The 13,129-nt window shown below is 34.7% G+C and overlaps 2 protein-coding genes across 2 annotated transcripts in view; both read left to right on the top strand.

The window, feature by feature from the left end:
• The window catches only part of LOC105186180 (uncharacterized protein C1orf112), a 40,107-nt gene extending 37,703 nt beyond the window's left edge, over positions 1 to 2,404 (top strand). Inside the window, exons 11-14 of the mRNA XM_011146224.3 lie at positions 858 to 1,188; positions 1,299 to 1,499; positions 1,580 to 1,984; positions 2,065 to 2,404. Coding sequence (XP_011144526.1) covers positions 858 to 1,188; positions 1,299 to 1,499; positions 1,580 to 1,984; positions 2,065 to 2,265 — 1,138 coding nt within the window. The 3' untranslated portion in view covers positions 2,266 to 2,404. The remainder of the gene's footprint in view (positions 1 to 857; positions 1,189 to 1,298; positions 1,500 to 1,579; positions 1,985 to 2,064) is intronic.
• Positions 2,405 to 8,843: 6,439 nt separating this feature from the next.
• On the top strand, positions 8,844 to 12,247 carry LOC105186181 (uncharacterized). Its single transcript, XM_011146225.1, has 3 exons — positions 8,844 to 8,913; positions 10,497 to 10,598; positions 11,712 to 12,247. The coding sequence occupies exons 2-3, from the start codon at positions 10,523 to 10,525 to the stop codon at positions 12,245 to 12,247; spliced, it is 612 nt and encodes a 203-aa protein (XP_011144527.1). The 5' UTR covers positions 8,844 to 8,913; positions 10,497 to 10,522.
• Positions 12,248 to 13,129: the final 882 nt, after the last annotated feature.

Genomic DNA, 13,129 nt, shown 5'->3' with positions numbered 1-13,129 from the left:
GAGATAATCCATTTATCGATTAATTCCGCACTTCCTCAGCTTCGGAACCGTGTATCAGACGGACTGTGCTGCATCGGTTAGGATAAATGAGAATCAGATGCGGCGATGTCTGAAGAATATCCTGGACTTCTGCAGGACTTTTCAATAACTCTAACTCGAACGTCTCTTTAGTCGCAATAGCAACACGCCTAGCGTGAAGCATGATTTTGCGTCGATTCGCGGCTATATTTGAAGGAGTTGTTTTCTTCATAGCTTAGATCGACGCCACAATTGTTGACTGTAGCCATCTCTTGTGACTGTCTGCATTGGTGGTAATAGTTTATAGTAAAGTATTCCTTTTTGGTCCCGCCAGATTTACGAGAGAACTTTATGATCCTTATGATTATGGATGTTTTATCGTGGATGGTTGGCCGGAACCATGAATTTTTGCGTTTAGGATTGTCAAATTAGATTCGCCACAAAAATATTTTCTTTTATGCCTGGCAAGCAATGACGGTAAGCCAGTTCGCAATCGCGCTTGTAGAGAGATCATGGGAAAGCCATTTTCCTTCTTTTTGGATCCTTCTCATCGCTCTCAAAGAGCGGAATACTGTTGATTCGCCAACTTCCAGCTGTTCTACAAGCTCTTTTAGTGTTTGGGTCAAATTTTTGTTGTGCAATATTCCCATTGCCATTACTCAAATAACTTAATAGCGTTACTGCTATTAACGAAAAAAAAGTATAACGTCATTACCAAGTCGTCTACTGAAGAAGAGTAACTTGCAACGGTGTTACAAGTAACACGTTATTTCTCAATCCTGCAATTGATTAATAAAATCAAGTCGCATTCAGGGACTGATTAGTGTTGGTGATTTCAGGCTCAGCACTTCGCAGCTATGTGCTGATCATATAAAATATTTGATACGGGTCGCTGCTGCCTTGACGGAAAGGCGCAATACTGTAGAAGTGGTCATGCTGGACATCATGATCGGCAGACTCTACGAACTGCTAAGCGAAGATGCGAAATCCGCTTTGCTAGACGATCTCGCCGATTTAGATGCATCTACTTTCGATACTCCTACCTTGCACTGGCTTGCGGCGAAAGTGAAGGGTTCCCATCCGAAACATTTAATATATAAAATAGACGACCTGTCAAAAGCCTTCTCGGACTTGCGGGAACATCCTACTACGCGCAATTGGAAACATCTTGTGAGCGAGCAAGAGAGAGAGAAACGATGTCTTATATAAAAATCTCAAAAATTACCGTATTATATAAACTTAAAAGAAAAATGTTGAGCAAGATTTTCTCTATACAATAGATGCAGCGTCTATCTACAATGCAGGCGGTCGATTATAGCGATAATAGAGATATCAATGACGTCATGGCTAAAATGTGGAGTTTTGTGGCAGATGCAATTATCGAGTGCGAAAGCAGGCAACTCGACCTATTATCCGATTTTGTGGTTACCCTTCTCGACGGCACTCATCTCGATAATCTTCGAGACAACGTCCTTGATTCGGTAATTTTATGAAATCAGACAAATGACATCGGAAACAGCTTGTTAGATGTTTGTCTACTGCGTTAATTATGCTATTTTAGGTCTTGATGTCCATCGCGGTTGCGTGCACTTGCATGCCATCTCGAGTGAAGATCAAACTCTGCCAGTATTTGCGACGGAGTGTCGAGAATCTCGATCGTTGCGAGGATTCAGATGTGTCCACTTTAACGAAACTGTTCAGTCGCTTGTTGGAAGATGAAAATCCCTGGGTACTCCAGGAAACTCTGGAGTCCTTTGAACGCATAGGACATACCTGCTCGAAGCGACTTGTTGTCAAACTAGCGAAAGGTCTGGCGAAGATACCCACCATCAGCAATATCATGCAGGCATATTTATCTTGTACACCGCACTATGTGCTGGAAGGTTTTCTGAATGCGTGCGACTATCTCGGGCATATATCTGAAGCAACCCAAGGCCATTGCGAGCACATGTGCTACGAACACGGAGTAAGTACAAGTGCGATAAAGCACGGGATATTGTCCTTATTTATAAAAATACTGACGTGATCAATGGATAATTTTGTAAGGAATCAGAAAGAGAGGAGAAAATCCCAAGACTGGAGGAGAACTCGCAAAATATCGCGCCGGTGTTGATACAACTGGATGAGCAAGCAGAGCAAATGTACAAACGACTAACAGAGGCTTTAGAAGGACGAGCTAATGTCAGCGAAACAGTCTGTAGAAAACTCATAACTGTCCTGGAAAAAATTCTAAACACTTCTAACTAAAATTTCGCAGAAACGGCATCATTAAAGTGATAAACTTAGAAACATTGTCCTAACGATAAAAATATTTTATCGCAAGAAGAAACGATAGTGATAATTTAGAGAACAGAAATAAACATATGTAAAAATATTGGCAGTAAACAGGAAAATAAAAAGAAAAATGATTGATGAATAAACAAAAAAAACAAATTAATGATTTAATTTCTATAAAACCCTCCTCTTGACCGTGTATAAGTGTATGTTTATATGTATGTATGCGCGCACAGTATTTTATATGTGTATATGTGCGTATGCGTGTGCATGTCGTATGCGCGTGCGTGTGCATGGGCGTGTGCGTGCGTGCGTGCGCGCGTGTGTGTGTGTGTATGTGTGTGTCGTATACGAGTATCTATGTGTATTAACGTTATATCATTTATTAATGTTATCTAAATTTCAATGTCCGTTGTCGATAATGAGATTAACAACATTGATTAACGACATTTATAAAAGAAGCCAAACGCGCTGTAGAATGCAGTCTAGTGCGAACCAGTTTCATGCATCTATTTGCATTGCAACTTCTTAGTAGATATTAATAAATAAAAGTGTGACGTTCCCACTTCCCGTCAAGTGTTACAGTGAGGTGTTACAGTCAGGTAAGTACGGTGATACCGTGCCATTGCTATAAACAAACAAATTGCTATAAAATATTCACAACAAAATGCATATTTTCATATGTTATCAACAATAACTTAATTTCAAGTTATAATAATTCATGACTAGCTAAAAATAGCATATATGCAGGGTTGGGAAAGTTACTTTTTAAAAGTAACTCGTTACCGTTACCATTACTTTCGGTAAAAAGTAACTCGTTACCGTTACTCGTTACTGATCTTAAAAAATAACGCGTTATCGTTACTTGAAAGTAACGATATTTTATTTCGTTACTTTCCGTTACTTTTTTTTGTTGTAAATCCAGGATTATAAGAAAGATGTTAAGTGTTCCCGTCGGGTTCAGCCGACGGCGATCGCGCGTTATCGCACAGCGCTGTGCGCGAAGGGCGCCAGTACGCGATCTGAATCACTATAGGAATAGGAGTGCAGAGAAGCCGAGCGAGTATGACGACACACAAAATAAGTTTATTCTATTGTACAAAGAAATAGCCGTACACGGCGGCGAACAATCGAGCGATCAAGCGGCGCTCGCGGACGCGACGTTCGCTGACGGCGCACGAAAGATAGATATGATGGCTAATCGGGCAATGCTAGCCACGCAAAATAACGCACTTTAAACGCATTGAGTGCTCGTGGTATTGGTGGGTACGATCAAGCATCGGAAAGTGACGTGCGTCCCAGGCGCGAAGAACAGAGAGCGACTTTACGAAATCGTAACCGAGTGCAACGATGTAGCCACGATGAAGTAAGCACCGATCGTGCGAACAGAGAATGAGTGAAGATCATGCTCGCTTGTTGCAATCGAAAAATAAAGACCGCTCGGTAGAAAGCCCAAATGCGCAGAGAGCGATGAAATTTCGGTCTCAATTATATCCTTTTTCAGTTCGAGCTGGCAGATAAGGATTGGCTGCAATCCTTATCTGCCAGCTTTGGCCGTAACACGCCGTGATCGCATGCTCGGGGTCTGCCCGACATACACGGCGAATACGCAGGAATAAACATTGTTTTGATCGTTCCTCGCCGGGGATCCCGTGGCCCAACGTTCGGCGACGAGATCTCCGCTAGCCGAGCACGCATGGATCACGCGCAAGCTTCGTGAGGTCGAAGCTAGAAGAATATTTAGATTCTTCCGGAAAACCGTTGTGCACGCTATGACTCCGAACACTAAGACAAGATATAAATCGGACATAAAACGATTAGAAATATATATATATATATATTTAAATATTTTTATTATTTTATGTTATTAAGTTTTGTACTTAATGAAAAGTTTCTTAATTAGTGGATATGAATTTAATATTTGGACATTAGTGCCTGTTGACTTTAAAAATCTTTGCCATTCATCATAGGCAGATTTCTCATTTGATGTTTGCTATTTAAAATTAAAAAAGTCATCGTTATTATTGTGCTTATCAGACATCAAAAAATTTTTAATTGAAAGAATTCCTTATAAATCTTCTAAATACGTTTGCGCAAGTTTTCACTTATCTTCAGCAAACCAACTCAATTTGGGATGCAAACAGTTGGCAATTATCAATTCTTCTTTTTCGAGTATAGTACAAAACCTAAAGTTAAATCAATAAAATTAAATATGAACATATTGATTTTTCTTTTTGATCAGATGAATGTTGTTTGATGAACATATGTATTAACCAAATTACACCAACTTACCTTTCTTTTAAACCTTTCTGTATAGCTACGGCCAATGGATGACAATATGTGAGTCTCTCTTTATTGGTTCTCATTAAATCCAGCACAAAACAAAAAATGCATAGAAATTAAATACAATTAAGTTTAATTTTATAAAAATTAAAAAGTAACGATTAAAGTAACGGACGTTTTGTTACTCGTTACAAAAAAATGTATCACCGTTACTTTTTCGTTACTGACACCAAAAAGTAACGGCGTTACTTAATCGTTACTCAAAAAAGTAACGAGACCAGTAACGGCGTTACAAGTAACGCGTTACTTCCCAACCCTGCATATATGCATACATATGTAGATATATATCAGAGTAGAGTAAATCAATTATTTTTCAAAATAAGCAAGTTTGAAGTTAAATAAATTTTAAGTGTAACTATAAGTAAGTTTGTAGCCTACAAAATTATTAAAAGTTACATAAAGGAAAAATAATTCAATTAAGATTAAATAAGATTTAATACCTTATTAAAGGTAAAAATTAATTATATAAAATAATATATACATATATCTTTTTGCAAAATTGATTTTAATCTTAGCTTAAAATTAAAATAATGAAGAAGTAATCTTTTACAAGGAAATACCGACTATTTTATTCAGAATTCCATACAAGGAAACATATGCTTGGGTATGTGAAGTTAACAACCCAACTTTAGTTCTCGATAGTTCTTATTAGAGTTCTAGCTTCCTTTTGAAGAGTATAAGAGTTCTTTTATATTAATAAAAAGAGTTCCAGCGATTAACAGTACTAAAATAGCAATTAATGGGGTGCTAACTTCACACCCAACTTCAAGATCAAATAGTTTTGAATAGCTCATTCGATGTCTTTTGACGAGTACTAGAGTTCCTGATAGATAAAAAGATATTCTGATTTTTTCCAAAAAATTAAAAATTTCGAAAAATTGAACATCAAGCTTGAATAGTTCTAAATGGTCTATCTGATTTCTTTCGATGAGTTCTAGAGTTCCTAACATAAGAAAAAAATAAAATTCACAGAATTGTTTAAAAAATAATTACTTGGTTAAAGATCCGGCGAGCGAAATTTGGCTAAGTACTGAGCGAAATTATTTTCAGAGTTCTCAGGAGTTCTGAAGGCAGTTTTGGATAGCATTCTAAGAGTTCTAAAAGAAATTTTAACGGTCAAAAGCGATCCGACCAACCGTTTAAAACTTATTTCACTTTAAAGATCCGGCAAGCGAAATTTGGCTAAGTACTGAGCAAAATTTTTTTCAGAGATCTCAGGAGTTCTGAGGGCAGTTTTGAATAGCATTCTAAGAGTTCTAAAAGAAATTATAATGGTCGAAAGCGATCCGACCAGTAATTAAAAAGTTATTTGACGTCAAACGTCAAACGTCTGTTACGGTAATACTGTTAGTAATTATTTTTTAAACAATTCTGTGAATTTTATTTTTTTCTTATATTAGGAACTCTGGAACTCATCGAAAGAAATCAGATAGACCATTCAGAACTATTCGAGCTTGATGTTCAATTTTTCGAAATTTTTAATTTTTTGGAAAAAATCAGAATATCTTTTTATCTATCAGGAACTCTAGTACTCGTCAAAATACATTGATGAGCTACTTAGAACTATTTGATCTTGAATTTGGATGTGAAGTTAGCACCCCATCTTTTAATTGCTATTTTAGTACTGTTAATCGCCGGAACTCTTTTTATTAATATAAAAGAACTCTTATATTCTTCAAAAAGAAACTAGAACTCTAATCAGAACTATCGAGAATTAAAGTTGGGTTGTTAACTTCACATATCCCATATGCTTACAGAGACAAAAAATTCAGCTAGTATTATTTTTTATATTTCTTATTCTATATTATAAGCAGTTCGCAATAAGTTTAACATTGAGTTATATATATAATTATAATAACAATGGATTATATATTTTATCTTATATATCAAAAAAGTAAATTAAAAAATTAATGTGTCTTAAAGTAATTAATTTAAATTAAAAGTTATATCACAGTTAAGTAATAGCTGATTTGTCGATTAAATTAAAAAGTTATCTTGTATATAAAATTAATAATTATTTAATATATATATTCAAGTATCACGGGATATTAAAAAACACTATAGCAATTTTATTGACCAAACATATCTTAGATAAGACGATCTTAAATAATACGGAACTGTAAACACAAATAGATGTAGTTCTTAATAAATAATTGTACAGAGCGCACCATCTGAAAAATTGTTTGAAGCAAATTCCTTAAGTTACCGACAAGATATTATTAATACGTGGCTTAACACTTAATTATATGAGACATGGTGCAATGCAGCTCGTGTATTTTATTACTTATTTTATTACTTATTTTGTATTTACGCTATAAAATATGTTTTTTTATAATATGTAAGAAATACATATTCTTTGAGACTTGCAGTTAATTCAAGTACTTTTCATTTCGTGAAGGGACAAAATCGCATCAGGTAATACTGATACATTTTATAATATCTTAAATGCAGCAATAACATATAAATAACGTATAAAAATTCGAAATATTTTGAAAGTTTAATAGTATGAGCTCAAACGATAATGAGAAAATTAAAAGATATCTTGTTAACGAGATATTCAATAAGATAAACAAACGATTTATAACTTTGGAAATTAAAGAAGTGAAAAAGACAAACGAACACTTAGACGAGGTATTTATTATAGACGAGGTATAAAAATTCTTATGTCATTAAGAATATGTGCATTCGTATAATCATTATATATATTGCAGATATTTACAAAGTTGATAGAAATGATGAAAGAGCAAAACTCATTGTTTAAGATGACATATAAAAAAATTGCATGGACTGGTAGTTTTTATAAAAGATGAAGGTTGCGTTTCCTGATGCGTTTGATTTAAATTTAATAAGCTAATTATCCAAAAAAGATGATATGAAGGTAATAGCAATGCACTTCTAATGAGAATCTTCTGATAGAAATGCTATGTTTTTTAATTAATAATTAGTAGTTATATATTATTGCAACTTAGCACAGATTTAAATTTACCAGGTTATATTAAAATACACACAAAAATTTACGAAAACAATAATTTAAATATGGATGCAAAAGCATACAGGTATAACTTGTATTACAATACAAAATTATTTTCTAAGTCTAGAAAATAAGAAAAAAATTGTTTATTTCTTGTTTAGTGATATGATGGATTTCATTGATGAAAATCAGTACCTATACTAAGAGAAATTTCGTAGATGGATTGAAAGTATCTTGAATAAAGTGGCTTCTACCACCAATAGAAATAATGACAAATAATGATAAAATTGATAATTATATTGTTATAATGTACCATAATAGATGTTTGGCAAAAATATATATCATTCAAAATTGAAACAAAAATACATAAATTTCTTTTTATCTCTCTCTCTCTTTCTCTAAACATTTTTCCTCGTACTTTTTAGATAAAAGTAAGCAAATCAGGCCCAGCATTTACATTATCTTTCCAAAATATTCTTCAAACATATCCAATCAATGTCTACTTAGTTCCTGTCTTAGCATTTAAAAGTCATGATCTTCCACCACAATGCTCTACATATCACACGCTACAAGTGCGTACCATAGTATTGAACATAGTACATAGCTGTATTACATATAGAAGAAATTTTATTTGCGCATACTAATTGCCATCATTTCGTAGGATAGAGATATTTTCGCGATAAAGATATTTTCCTAGTTTCCAAACCGTTAAGCAATAAAAATATTTTCTATGCAAATTCAAGACCAAGTCGTTCCTGACGATTAAGTTTTTATGAATTTGAAAAAGACATGCTCTCTAGATACGGACAAGCTAAACCATAATATGCCAGTTAAAGGTATAACAATATATTACGAAATCATAAACATTGATTAATTTGAAGTTTATTTTATTTCGTACTAATAGTAATTACATTCTTAAAAATTCAAAGAAACTCGGAATTGGAAAAGTATTGCCAGCTATTACATTGAAACATTATGTTTCCACCATTTAGAAAGATTTGAAACATTTACCAGAGAATCGAATACTTCTTTGTTGCTCACGGTAATGTTTTTAACATTGAAGAAAGATCCTCTTTTACGAAAATGATAATGAAGCAATAATACTTGCAGATGTTAGAAAACCTCCATAAAACTTTCGAGATCGGTTATATAAAACATTATTGGATCGAAAATATTAATGTACTGGAAAATATCGAAAAAGATGAAATGAAGAATATGAAAAATAGATATCATAAAAGACATCAGGAAACAAATAATAAGAGTAACCGAACGATTTATATACAGAGTGTATAAAAAGTACTGGGACGGTAAAATACCATAAAAACTAAACATTTTAGAAAAGAATATATCAAACAAAATTTTAGGGTTTCAAAAGATCTATTTACTAACATTATGAGTTTGACCTTGGGTGGCGTTGCCAAGGTCAAGACAAGGTCACCTTGAATTTTTTAAATGGAACCCCATATTTTTTACATATTCTTGTAGCCCTTCTTCATACCTTTTCAAAGCACTATAATTTTTTCCACTTTGATTAAGCCATTTCGAAGTTATCGAGCTTTTTGATAAGATGTCCAGCGAGCGGCTGAAGCAATTTCGTGACTGTATTTCAGACACATTTAATATTAAAATGTAATACTAATGTACTAAATTTATAACAGCACTAAAATTCACCTTCGAATCATTTCAAATCAATTGCAATGAATTTGACTTGAAGTAGAACATATTACTTATACATGATACGTGTTGTTTCATACGGAAAAGATAAATGATTTTTCTTACTGGTTTTTCTTTCTTTATTTTATTTTTCTTAATTGACTTTTCTTTATCGATTTTGTTATCTAATTAATACAAATTTCTATTTATTGAATAAATCTTTTTGTTTTCTAGCTTATTCCTTAGACTTTACTTTTTCTTTTAGAAATTAACATTATTTTCAAACGCTTTTGTAAGGATTTCCTCAATTTTTATTTTGCTTATTTCTGTACATTTTTTCCATTTAGTCCATTTTTAAATATTGCTGATAGTTATTCATTCGTTTCAAAATTTCCATCTCGATAATTTTTATCAATTAAAATGCAACATTTTACCGAACACTATAGAATATTTGTCTTGATGATAAGGAGCTGGAGTGTTAGATTAAGATCATATCAAGATGTAAAGGATCTTTTCAATGTAACTTTTCGAGATGAAAATATTCCTATTTCGAAATGTTGAAAGAACTGTAAGGTTGTTTGAAGAAACAGGAAGCGTTAAAAATCATCATAAAACAGGAAGCCTGCTGCAGCAGGCATCGATTAGTATATTGTCAAACAATGAATGGTGAACAATTTGAGCATTTGATACATTAATCGTGCTTTCAATTGCTAATTTTCCTTTACGATCATCTTGCCTTAGCTGGTTGGATACTTCTTTGATCTTGCTTTGGCTGGATACTTCCTTGATTTTGCCTTGGCTGGCTGGATATTTCTTTGATCTTGCCTTGGCTGGTTGGATACTTCTTTGATTTTGCCTTGGTTGGCCAAACATCTTATCATAAAAAGCTCGATAACTTCGAAATAACTTACTCAAAGTAGAAAAAATTATAGTGCTTTGAAAAGGTATGAAGAAGAGCTACAAGAATATGCAATAAAAAATAGGAGGTCCTATTTAAAAAATTCAAGGTGACCTTGTCCTGACCTTGGATGGCGTCGCCAATTTGTCTTACCCAATAGGAGAATTTGTTTTCTAATAGAAGTATTCTTCCATTAACCAAGACGAATATGTTCAGAAACTTATACCAAAAATTACGGACAATCTTACTGTTCGCAAACACATTTAGATAGTACTACTCATAAAAAAAATTACCAGTCTAGATATTAACTAACTTATTTTACTTGAATTTTTATTACAGTAAATCCGGATGAGATAGTTACAATAATGTGGCCGAATTCAACACATGAAGCAGAATCAGAATCAGATCTAGAACAAGAACTAGAATCACAGCTAGAAACTGGTCAGTGTTGGAAGTATATATTATTTTGAAGGAAAAAAATGATCAATGTCTACTTCTTCAACTTTTAATCATACAGGATGTCCGGTAATTATCTGCCAACCCGAAGTATGAGGGTAGATTGGATTAAGACAAATAAAAATCCCATACCATTTTACAAGATTCGCAATAATTATCGAGTTATTAACGACACAAATTTGAGGAGTGGGAGCGCGCCGCATATATGATTGAAGAAGTGTTGCAACTAGGGTTGGCAACTGTCCGGTTTTTACCCAGACTGTCAGGTTTTCAGAAGTCTTGTCCAGTATCCGGTTAATAAGTCAAACCGGACGTCATATGTCCAGTTATTTAAGTTATATCCAATCAATGGAATGAGAGTTCAGATTTTTTAGCAACGTTTCTCCATTTCAAGCGCCTACAAACGATCGAGCGCCACGAAAAGCCATCTAGTAGATGATCTGCCGATTCATCATTCCATATATATATTAATAAAGTAATAGTTTATTATTTTATTCGATCAAATCTTGTTTAAAAAATTGTTTAGAAATTAATATTGTAAATAAATTCTTGTCATATTTTGTATTTAATGTAATATTATGATTATTATTTCTGTCTGGTTTAGTCCGGTTTGGGTTTGTTACCAAAGAAGAAATGTCCGGTAATTTTAATTTTTGGATTTGGCAATCCTAGTTGCAGCTGCTCAGGCCACAGCGCGGCCCGATCGATCCAGCAACTGTTGCTAGTGCGTGGCGAGAAGAACGACAAGCGCACCGATATTCATTGTTTTATCTCGCTGCACCTACGTCTCGCTGCACGCCGCCAACAGTTGCTGGGTCGACTAGACCGCTGTGGCCTAAGCAACTGCGACGCTTCTCCAATCATCTATCTCAGCGCGCGCTCATTCGTCAGATTTGTGTAATTAATAACTCGATAATTATTGCGAATGTCGCAAAACGGCACGGGACTTTTATGTTTGTCCTAAGCCAATCTACCTTCATACTTCGGGTTGGCAACTTATAACCAACCATCCTGTATACATTACTCCTGGCCATTTTGGCCAGAACTCTGCGTTGACATTGGAACCGTACTTAATCAGTGATGGGAATTCGGTGACAGGCTTGGCAGAGAATCTTCCCCACCACACACATAGGATCCGCCGGCTCGGTCGATCTGTGAGGACCATGCACTCCAGCGATGTGAACTCGGTGATAGATTTGCCAGAGAATTTCCCCCACCACGCACGCAGGAACAACCGGCTCGGTTTGTCCATGTGGACTACGCGCTCCAGTGATGTGAACTCAGTGACGGGCTTGCCACAGAATTTCTCCCACCACACACGCACACACAGCCTTTCTGTGCCAGGTCTATCTGTGTTGACTACGCGCTCGGCAATCGTCCTCGCGCCAAGCGAGAGAGAGAATATCATTCCCTCCTTCTCGTTCTTGTGTTCGCTCAACGATGTGAGCGAGAATATCTCTCCCTCTTCCTCGCTCTCGCTCAACAACGCAAGCGAGAATACTATCTCTTCCTCTTTCTCGCTTTCGTTGCCGCTCAGCGACGCTGAAGCTAATACTATCTCGACCATAATCGGAATCGCGGACGCGGTTATAACGATACTGGGAAGTTCTTCCCATTCGGCACGCCGAAATTAATATGAATAACATTTTATTACTAATAATATTATTATTTGTAATATATATTATTTGTAATATTATCATTTATAATATTATTTGTAATTGTACAATATTATAAATTATATTATAAATAAATTATAAATAAATTATATTAAAATATATTATAAATTATAATATATAAATATTCTCTCTCCCCCTCTCTCTTTCCTTCTCTCTTCTCTTCCCCTCCCTTCCCATCTCCCTCTCCTCCTCCCTTTTCCAATCCACCTCTTCCTCTCTCTCTCTCTTCCTCTCCCTCTCTATCTCTCCCTCTCTGTCTCCCTCGAAAGAAGTAACAAATTGTTGCAATTTCCGTCAGTGAATCTTCCGGAGACCTTTTTATTAGAATTCGCTTCTGTTCATTTTATATATTAGGTGCTTACAATAATTCGTATGATATCTCTTTATTTATTTATTTTTATTATAATCGTCTTTATTTATTAATGACAATGAAATGATGTATAATATTTTAATAAAAGTATTGCCCGTTGCCATCAATAACATTTTGCATGGCAATAATTTAGTCCTGCGCTGACAAAATAATTCATCTCTTGAGGTAATCCATTTATCGATCAATTCTGCATTTCCTCAGCATTTTGGAATGTGTATCAGACAGATTGTGCCCAAGTAACACATGAAGCTTAAAAACGGCTGCGATAACGTTGTCGCAACTTAAATAGCAGCATCCCAAGTAACACATGAAACTTAAAAACGGCTATGATAACATTGTCGCAGCTTAAATAGCAGCATTTTTGTCTAGCGCAGCGACAACGTCATTGTGACATTTTGACAACGTTCTAGCAGCAAAAGTGAGAAATCTTTTTGAGCTTTGAAAACGTTGTCGCAGCTATATGACAGCTA

Source organism: Harpegnathos saltator, unplaced genomic scaffold, assembly GCF_003227715.2.
Source record: "Harpegnathos saltator strain DR-91 unplaced genomic scaffold, Hsal_v8.6 scaffold436, whole genome shotgun sequence".
NCBI lineage: Eukaryota > Metazoa > Arthropoda > Insecta > Hymenoptera > Formicidae > Harpegnathos > Harpegnathos saltator.
This window is presented reverse-complemented; position numbering and strand designations above follow the sequence as displayed.

Coding starts and splice junctions, on each gene's coding strand:
- LOC105186181 (XM_011146225.1), top strand. CDS start 10,523: ATGTGGCCGAATTCAACACATGAAGCAGAATCAGAATCAGATCTAGAA. Junction 10,599..11,711: donor AGAATCACAGCTAGAAACTG/GTCAGTGTTGGA, acceptor ATTCGGTGACAG/GCTTGGCAGAGAATCTTCCC.